This window comes from Salvelinus sp. IW2-2015, linkage group LG4q.1:29, assembly GCF_002910315.2.
Source record: "Salvelinus sp. IW2-2015 linkage group LG4q.1:29, ASM291031v2, whole genome shotgun sequence".
Taxonomy (NCBI): Eukaryota; Metazoa; Chordata; class Actinopteri; order Salmoniformes; family Salmonidae; genus Salvelinus; species Salvelinus sp. IW2-2015.
Genome location: NC_036842.1, coordinates 14,341,381 through 14,351,095, shown reverse-complemented (window position 1 = coordinate 14,351,095; position 9,715 = coordinate 14,341,381). Strand labels below are relative to the sequence as shown.

Genomic DNA, 9,715 nt, shown 5'->3' with positions numbered 1-9,715 from the left:
TTTTTCCTAGCCACCGTGCTTCTACACCTGCATTGCTTGCTGTTTGGGGTTTTAGGCTGGGTTTCTGTACAGCACTTTGAGATATCAGCTGATGTAAGAAGGGCTATATAAATGAATTTGATTTGAGAACTGAGCAAGAGGACAAGTACATTAGTGTCTAGTTTGAGAAACAGACGCCTCACAAGTCCTCAACTGGCAGCTTCATTAAATAGTACCAGCAAAACACCAGTCTCAATGTCAACAGTGAAGAGGCGACTCCGGGATGCTGGCCTTCTAGGCAGAGTTGCAAAGAAAAAGACATCTCAGACTGGCCAATAAAAATAAAAGATTAAGATAGGCAAAAGAACACAGACACTGGACAGAGGAAGATTGGAAAAAAAGTGTTTTGGACAGACGAATCTAAGTTTGAGGTGTTCGGATAACAAAGAAGTACATTCGTGAGACGCAGAAAAAATTAGAAGATGATGGAGGAGTGCTTGACGCCATCTGTCAAGCATGGTGGAGGCAATGTGATGGTCTGGGGTGCTTTGGTGGTAGTAAAGTGGGAGATTTGTACAGGGTAAAAGGGATCTTGAAGAAGGAAGGCTATCACTCCATTCTGCAACGCCATGCCATACACTGTGGAAGGCGCTTTATTGGAGCCAATTTCCTCCTACAACAGGACAATGACCTAAAGCACAGCTCCAAACTATGCAATAACTATTTAGGGGAGAAGCAGTCAGCTGGTATTCTGTCTGTAATGGAGTGGCCAGCACAGTCACTGGATCTGAACCCTATTGAGCTGTTGTGGGAGCAGCTTGACTCCTTCAAGACTGTTTGAAAAGCATTCCAGGTGAAGCTGATTGTCAGAATGCCTTGACAGCTTTGCACACTCTTGGCAAAGGGTGGCTACTTTGAAGAAATCTCAAATATATTTTTCTTAACACTTTTTTTTGGTTACTACACACTACAAGAGTGTGCAAAGCTGTCATTAAGGCAAAGGGTGGATACTTTGAAGAATCTAAAATAGAAAAGATTTAACATTTGTTAAATTCCATGTGTTATTTAATAGTTTTGATGTCTTCACTATTATTCTACAATGTAGAAAATTGCAAACATAAAGAAAAGCCCTGGAATGAGTAAGTGTGTCCAAATGTTTGACTGGTACTGTGTGTGGGTCATATATATAGTGCCTTGCAAAAGTATTCATCCCCCTTGGCGTTTTTCCTATTTTGTTGCATTACAACCTGTAATTTAAATAGATTTCTATTTGGATTTCATGTAATGGACATACACAAAATAGTCCAAATTGGTGAAGTGAAATGGAAAAAATAACTTGTTACAAATAAAATAAGGAAAATTGGTGCGTGCACATGTATTCACCCCCTTTGCTATGAAACCCCTAAATAAGATCTGGTGCAACCAATTACCTTCAGAAGTTACATAATTAGTTAAACAAAGTCCACCTGTGTGCAATCTAAGTGTCACATGATCCGTCACATGATCTCAGTATATATATATACACACCTGCTCTGAAAGGCCGCAGAGTCTGCAACACCACTAAGCGGCACCACGAAGACCAAGGAGCTCTCCAAACAGATCAGGTACAAAGTTGGAGAAGTACAGATCAGGTTTGGGTTATAAAAAAAATATCTAAAACTTTGAACATCCCACGGAGTACCATTAAATTAAAGATTATGCACCACAACAAACCTGCCAAGAGTGCCACCCGCCAAAACTCACGGACCAGGCAAAGAGGGCATTAATCAGAGGCAAAAAAGAGACCAAAGATAACCCTGAAGGAGCTACAAAGCTCCACAGCGGAGATTGGAGTATCCGTCCACAGGACCACTTTAAGCCTACACGCCACAGAGCTGGGCTTTATGGAAGAGTGGCCAGAAAAAAGCCATTGCTAAAAGAAAACACGTTTGGTGTTCGCCAAAGGGCATGTGGAAGACTCCCCAAACATATGGAAGAAGGTACTCTGGTCAGATGAGACTAAAATGTAGCTTTTTGGCCATCAAGGAAAATGCTATGTTTGGCACAAACCCAACACCTCTCATCACCCCAAGAACACCATCCCCACAGTGAAGCATGGTGGTGGCAGAATCATGCTGTGGGAATGTTATTCATCGGCAGGGACTGGGAAACTGGTCAGAATTGAAGGAATGATGGATGGCGCTAAATACAGAGAAATTCTTGAGGGAAACCTGTTTCAGTCTTCCAGAGATTTGAGACTGGAACGGAGGTTCACCTTCCAGCAGGACAATGACCCTAAGCATACTGCTAAAGCAACACTCGAGTGGTTTAAGGGGAAACATTTAAATGTCTTGGAATGGCCTAGTCAAAGCCCAGACCTTAATCCAATTGAAAATCTGTGGTATGACTTAAAGATTGCTGTACACCAGTGGAACCCATCCAACTTGAAGGAGCTGGAGCAGTTTTGCCCATCCCAGTAATTGTTACAAAAGGTGGCTCTACAAAGTATTGACTTTGCAGGGGTGAATAGTTATGCACACTCAAGTTCATTTTTTTTGTCTTATTTCTTGTTTGTTTCACAATAAAAAAACATTTTGCATCTTCAAAGTGGTAGGGATGTTGTGTAAATTAAATGATACAACCCCTCCAAAAAATATATTTTAATTCCAGGTTGTAAGGCAACAAAATAGGAAAAATGTCAAGGGGGGTGAATACTTTTGCAAGGCACTGTATATTCTGAAGAATAGTATAATGTACAGCAATAGTTAAATAAGATAGGCCTTGACTACAATACAGTATATACATATGAAGTGGGTAAAACAGTACGTAAACATCATTAAAGTAACCCGTGTTCAATGACTATGTACATAGGGCAGCAGCCTCTAAGGTGCATGGTAGAGTAACCGGACGTTGCCGGCCAGTGACCGTTACTAAAGTTCAGGGCAGGGTACAAATAAGTCAGGGGCAAATAAGATAAATCCATAATAATTAGTATCTCTAGTCGTTAGTTTGAGACAAACATGCAACATATGCAAAAGTAAAAATTACAGGCATGTTATAAAAGATGAAGAGGACCAAATAGTCAGACCATTGATCACACACTGTGAGCAGCTTACCAGAGTGCGCCCCCTGCAGGGAGTTGAGGGTAGTGGAGGAGGCGTGTATCTGCAGCAGGGCTCCCATCTCCAGGAGCAGCAGCAGGAAGGACAGGGACATGCCCTCTGGATGCAGCAGCAGCAGGCCCAGCCCTAGCAGGCCGCACAGCAGGACCACGGGGGCCGAGTAGACCGTACCCAGCCCGTAGGCCTCCACGGCAGGCCGGTCGCCCCCCTCAGGAACCCTGGCTGGTTCTCCATCCTCCAGGGAGCGGCGCATGCGCTGGTAGAGCTGGGGGATAAGGTGGTGCAGCTCTGCCTGGGTGCTGATGCCCGTGCTGGCCCGGTAGCGGGGTGGGGGGAGCGATACAGGGCCTCGGACAGGGGTTGCAGCCCTGCTCTTGATAAATACGGTGAGCGGATCCAGCCATAGCAGCGCCAGCCCTACGCCCAGCAGAGAGAAGGCAACCCTGGGGAGGGCCCGCTGGCCCAAGCTGATCAGCTCAGCCAGGTTCCGGAAGCTGTCCTCTGGGGTGGCAGCCACAGCCCAGTGGAGCCCCAAACAGACAGACAGCAGAGGTAGGATCCAGCGGGCCGTGAACACTGTGCCACTAGGGCTGTTCAGATTGCCGTAGTGCCGCAGCCAGCGCCGCAGCAGGTAGGTCCAGGCGCCCAGAGAGGCCAGAGACAGGATGTAGTGCAGGTTCTTCAGACGGCTGTCCTGCACCCGTGACAGGGGGGAGAGGAACGGGGAGGGCTGGCAGGAGCCCTGCTCCTCACGACAGCCGTGGAAGAAGAGGGAGAGGTAGAGAGAGCCCACTAACACCCCCAGGCAGGCCAGGAAGGTGCTGCTCTCCCTCCTTACGGCTAAGGGGGATAGAACCGGGGAGGGCAGCAGCCCGGCGGGTTTCAGGGGGTCATGGACAGGGGGTAGCAGGAGGCCGTCCCAGTTGAGATGGAAGGGGACATAGAGGCTCATGGAAATAAGCAGAAAGGTGACCACACGGCCCTCTGCTATTACATAGCTGTCAGAGAGCAGGGAGGCACAGCGCAGGAGGAGCACCAGGAGGGGAGGGGTTAATAAGAAGCGAGGCAGGGTCAGCCAGCCACGTCTTGGGGCCACCTCTCCACCCTCAGCCGCTGTAGTCTTCCTGGCCCGTCGGGCTCTCCAGAGGACCAGTACCTCAGAGGAGAAGGCTGCAGCCGCCAGGCACCAGGACCCTTCAGCATAGCCCTGGGTGAACAGCTGACTTGCAGCCACACACACCCCCACCACAGTGGCTGCCACCAGAGGGACCCTCAGCAGACCACTCTCCCTCACCAGCACAGAGGACATCTCAGAGAGGACGTAACACAGCACGCAGGCACACGCCAGGACAGCTATGCCGGCAGCCATCTTGGCTGGGTTGAAGTGGGCCCAGGTGGCGCGGCAAGTGTCCCGGACAGAGGTCAGGTACCCCTGCAGGGAGGCCACTAGTTCTGGGGTGGGAGAGCGGCCCTCTTTGACGGTGCGGAGGTACTTGGAGGAGAGGCGGGAGAAGTCTGCCTGCAGCTGAGACAGACTCTCTGGAGGGATGTCTTTGGCCATGCTGGAATAGGTCTCTAGGAAACGGTTGACCTTCAAAAAGACAAAAAGGGTCAAATGTATAATTTGTGTGGTTACGATAACAGAATTTTGGCTTCGATACCAGGTTTAGCATCACAATACCATCACCATGCGCGATACCACGTCAAAACAAGACCTATTAGCCAAAGTCACAGAACGGGACTTGATCCAGAAAGATCTTTTGAGTTCAATATCATTCATGACATTTTTCAGAGAGAGCCATGTATGCATTAATGAATCAATTTTACAATCAATTTGACTTTGTTTTTACCAATATATACTGAACAAAAATATAAACGCAACATGTAAAGTGTTGGTTCCATGTTTCATGAGCTTAAATAAAAGATCGCAGAAATACGCACAAATTGCTTATTTCTCGCCAATGTTGTGCACAAATTTGTTTACATGCATGTTAGTGAGCATTTCTCCTTTGCCAAGATAATCCATCCACCTGACAGGTGTGGCTTATCAAGAAGCTGATTAATCAGCTTGATCATTACACATGACAGCCCAGGACCTCCACATCCGGCTTCTTCACCTGCAGGATCGTCTGAAACTGAGGAGTATTTCTGTCTGTAATAAAATCATTTTGTGGGGAAAACCTCTTTCTGATTGGCTACGCCTGGCTCCCCATGGCCTAATGAATTTATTTCAATTGACTGAAATTGTTGCGTTTATATTTCTGTTCAGTATAACTACATAACGGTAATCATATATTTGAATGGTAAATCTCTATTGATAAATTGAGTCAATCAAGATGTAGCCTATCCACATTACATTGAGTTATTGAGCTTGTCTTGGCTGATTTCAAAGGGCTATAGACATAAAACAATCTGTTTCCTTTCCATTTGGGACTTATTGTATTGAACAACATTTGAATAGAAGTGCGAGATGTCTCTAAGACCTAATTACTTAATTCACACACAGAGAGAGAGAGAGAGAGACAGGAGAGACGTGGCTGAGGCGAGGGAGATGAAGTGAATGAATAATTTTTTTGGCAATGACTATGTTTTTGGTGACAATGAGCTTTAAAAATCAACATATTTTGCATTATGGTTTGCATATTATCACAAACAAAGTACGAGGGTCATAAATTGATGTTAGCTTCACCTGTAAGCTAGCAAGGAAAGTTAGCCTACAAAGCTGGAAGCTACCTGTATCTTCTTGCATTGTAAAGTGTTCTAGCCTGTAATGGAAATTGTTTTCTGAACAGTTGCAACATTTCTACATGCCATATTATTGAAGTGTGTTAACTTCAGTGTAGCATGAGTGAGGAGCTAACATGAAGCCCAGACTCCCAGTGAGGGAAGCGGTTCCTCAGTACAGGCTAAAGCTAGCAATGAATAAGTGGAGCAGGTACGGTGAGCTCGCGCTATAAGGGGACATCAGCTGCACTGATAGACAGAGTTGATCCTCTCTCAAATCAGTAGATGTGAGAGAAGTACTGCAAGTAACAAAAATTCTAGTACTGAATCATTTTCCATGTTCTAGTATCAAAAAAGTACAGAAGTTTCGATATACCGTGCAACACTTAATAATACAAATTAATATAAGCTCGTATTCATGGTTACAATATGCACAGAAATGTGCAGTCAATTGTAATGTTCAACATACATCACGTGTGCATCTGACATGATAACAGATCTTTGGGATTACCTGTTTGGCATTGATCCACAGTGCCTCTGCCTGGCTGAGACCTGCTGGTGCACCCCCTGTCTGACTGTCTGCAGGGAACAGAGGCAGCAGGACCTGTCCCACACTGCTGTAGGGGATGGGGATGCCCAGGAGCAGGGCCAGGGTAGGCACCAGGTCTGTCTGGGGCACCACCTCAGGATCACTCTACAGGGAGACAGAGACAAAACAAGGGTCATTCAATGTGGAATGATCAATGCAACACTCACTATTCATATCATGATTGTTGAGGATATTATAGGAATGGTGGGAATGTGCAGCTGTTATACTCACCTGGGAAGGGGATGCTGGAAAGAGGGGAGAGGGGCTGTAGAGGAAAATGGCAGCATCAGTCTCCTTCTGACTCTCCCCCCCGTGGTCACCTGTATCTGTCATACCGTGATCTCCCATAACCACTAACAGGGTGTCATTCTGCAGCCGATCAAGCACAGATCTTGGGGACAAAACAATGGTCAGACTGGTAGAGCCATAGTATATCATCTGACATACCGCACACAGTATTTTAGAGAGCGTTGTACAAATGCAATCCTAAAGATAGTTCTTTAAAATGGCATTGATATTACATTCTGTACTACTGAATCTAAGAGAGTATTATATAGCCTAGTGCTACTGTGACCAGGAGACCTTATAATTCCCACTGACCTGATGACCCCATCCATCTGGGTGAGCTTGTCAGCCATGGCCGGGTGGTCAGGACCAAACCTGTGGCCACAGTGATCCACCCCCAGGAAGTGAGCTACCAGCACATCCCAGTCATCACTTACCACTGAGGAAGAGAGGAGAGAGAGAGGGACATGTGCAGGAGAAGTCCAATACTGTACACCACAAATGCAAATGTGTCTGGCTGTCTGCCAATGCTTACTGATGTTGTACAGGTGCTGCAGAATTCCATTGTCCACTGTGTGCAGATCCTTGACATTGAAAGAGGGGAAGGGCAGGGAACGGTGGAACTTTTTTGGGAAGAGACTTTCCCATGTGTCATCACCCATGAAGACCACTCTCTTGCCTATAGAAAGGAGAAAGGGAATAATCAGGCAAAGCTGAGTTCAAATTTTCGTCATGTCCCATCTGTGCCTTTCTGAATATAACCTTGAATATTTTACTTACAGGATGGCGAATTGAGCCAGACTTTATAGACTGTCACTCACCCACTTCTGCTAGCTGGTGAACTAGGTTGTCCTCCAGGATGGCGCTGGAGGCAAAGTTATTGCCCACATCAATGAAGGTGGGCAAGGAGCCTGTGGTGAAGCCCTTGATCCTCTGCATAGTGGTGGTGGGGGGGTCAGCACGGAATGGGAACAGGCGTGCATGGGAGGGCTTTGATGAGGTCACTTCCTCCAGCACGGGCAGCTTGTTCTCGAAAGGGCGGGGCTCTTTGTTCGCGGGGTCAAAGCGGGCAAAGTCGATCTTCAGGGCGTCTATGATGAGAACCACAGCCTTGCGGAAGCGTGGCTGTCCTTGGCAGAAGTCCCCCTGCTGGCCCCCTGGCAGCAAAACATCCCCACAGGTGCTGGTCCGGTTGACCTCCAGCCTCACCAGCAGGAAGCCGCCCACAAACAGGAAGATGCCGATGTAGAACATGACACACAGCCACAAGAGCAGAACTAGGATGGGGAGTCTCTTCATCCTAGGGACAGATCATAGACTGTATATGGGCCAAATGCATGAGTGTAGAAACAATTTGCTGGTTGTAGCTGGAATCTTGATCATGACATAAAAATGTCAATAGCCAACTGATAATCACGGTAATTGCTATAGTGGCAGCATTTCTAACGTGATTTAAAAATAGTATAGAATATTGCAATATGTGTACAGATTAAACCTCTATGTAACCGTAGGCTACCACTAACAGCAAACTGGCTAACGTTCGCTAGCTACTGGTACACAAGAAGTGCCATAGCATCCATAACCATGGGCCAAAAAGTGAAATTATCTGACGTGTCTTTTCCTTAAGACTGGCTTCGTTAGAAATCAAGTTAGCGAGCTGGACTTGTAACTTGTTACCACGTAGCTATTTTCCATGATCTGTTTTAAATGCAACAGCCATATCGCTGATCAGTTGCTAGTGCTAGCTAGCCTAGCTACCAACTTGTACCATTACTAGCTAACGTTACTGACCTTGTAGAGCTCCGTGTTGTCCTCTCTGAGACGGGGCTTGTCGATAACGAGTGTATACACGACAGCCAGCAACGAGACAGGTGCCTCAGGTACACACAGTGCGATAATATTCCCTCTTACCTTCATTGGGACTCCAGTTCAGCTATTCATTCAACTGCCAGCACCTAGCAGAGCGGAAGCGCATGTCCCTACACGGTCACCTCTCGCTGTAACCCCTCTTCCGGTATATACTTCTTCTTTGGTATTATTGTGGTCTGCAAAAAAATAAAAAATTGCATGCTACCACCTACTGTATCGGCTGTGTATCAGCCTACTATTCTGTAGTACGAATTAATTACACGATGTGAAAACATTTCCCTACCAAGTAACCCTGCACACATTAAAATCTCACCATTATTCCACTACTTTGCCCCTATCTGATTCTACTCCAGGCCAGCAGCCTGGGAGGATGGAACACTATCGTTCAAAACATCCTGTAACTCTTCCGCAGTAAAATCTAAGACACCCAAGTACTTCTCTGCAACTGCCACCACAACATATATCCTCTGTGATTTACGTTCCATTCCTGCGGTACAATCGACAACCAGGGCCATGAACACCAAAAAAGCAATCTTACTGAAGCACGTTATTCATATCACTATAGGCCTCGGCCTACTCACAGGTATCCTCTTAGGATCTCTCACCCTGGACCCATTTTCCTCTACTATTCTCTTCACTGCCTCAGCATACGACAACTTCTGCACTACTCTGATCCTGGCAACATCAACCTGCATTTCTCTCAATGGACATCTCAGATCTTCAGCACCATGGGCACCACCAAGAGTTTACACACCAGTAGTGGAAAAAGTACCAAATTGTCATACTTGAGTAAAAGTAAAGATACCTTAATAGAAAATAAAGTCAACCAGTAAAATACTACTTGAGTAAAAGTCTAAATGTATATGGTTTTAAATATACGTAAGTATCAAAAGTATATGTGTTTGCTAAAATATACTTAAGTTTCAAAATAATTAATAATGATTTCAAATTCCTTATATTAAGCAAACCAGACGGCACAATTTATTTTTATTTTATTTTATTTACGGATAGCCAGGGGCATACTCCAACACTCAAACAGAATTTACAAAGTATGTGTGTTTAGTTTGTCCGCCAGATCAGATGCAGTATGGATGACCAGGTATGTTCTCTTGATAAGTGTGTAAATTGGACCATTTTCCTGTCCTGCTAAGAATTCAAAATGTAAAGA

General features: G+C 45.8%; 1 protein-coding gene across 4 annotated transcripts in view; it reads right to left on the bottom strand.

Moving 5' to 3' along the window:
• pigo (phosphatidylinositol glycan anchor biosynthesis, class O) overlaps positions 1-8,678 on the bottom strand; it is a 16,711-nt gene extending 8,033 nt beyond the window's left edge. The window contains exons 1-7 of one of the 4 annotated variants that reach the window (XM_023983885.2): positions 8,590-8,678; positions 7,500-7,978; positions 7,214-7,357; positions 6,994-7,117; positions 6,625-6,784; positions 6,316-6,498; positions 3,075-4,671 (exon numbers count right to left, since the gene is read on the bottom strand). In XM_023983885.2, the coding sequence (XP_023839653.1) occupies positions 3,075-4,671; positions 6,316-6,498; positions 6,625-6,784; positions 6,994-7,117; positions 7,214-7,357; positions 7,500-7,977 (2,686 nt within the window). In that variant the 5' untranslated portion in view covers position 7,978; positions 8,590-8,678. Of the gene's footprint in view, positions 1-3,074; positions 4,672-6,315; positions 6,499-6,624; positions 6,785-6,993; positions 7,118-7,213; positions 7,358-7,499; positions 7,997-8,469 lie in introns of all 4 variants that reach the window. The other 3 variants (XM_023983884.2, XM_023983883.2, XM_070441868.1) reach the window with 3 other exon arrangements.
• Between the last annotated feature and the right edge of the window lie 1,037 nt (positions 8,679-9,715).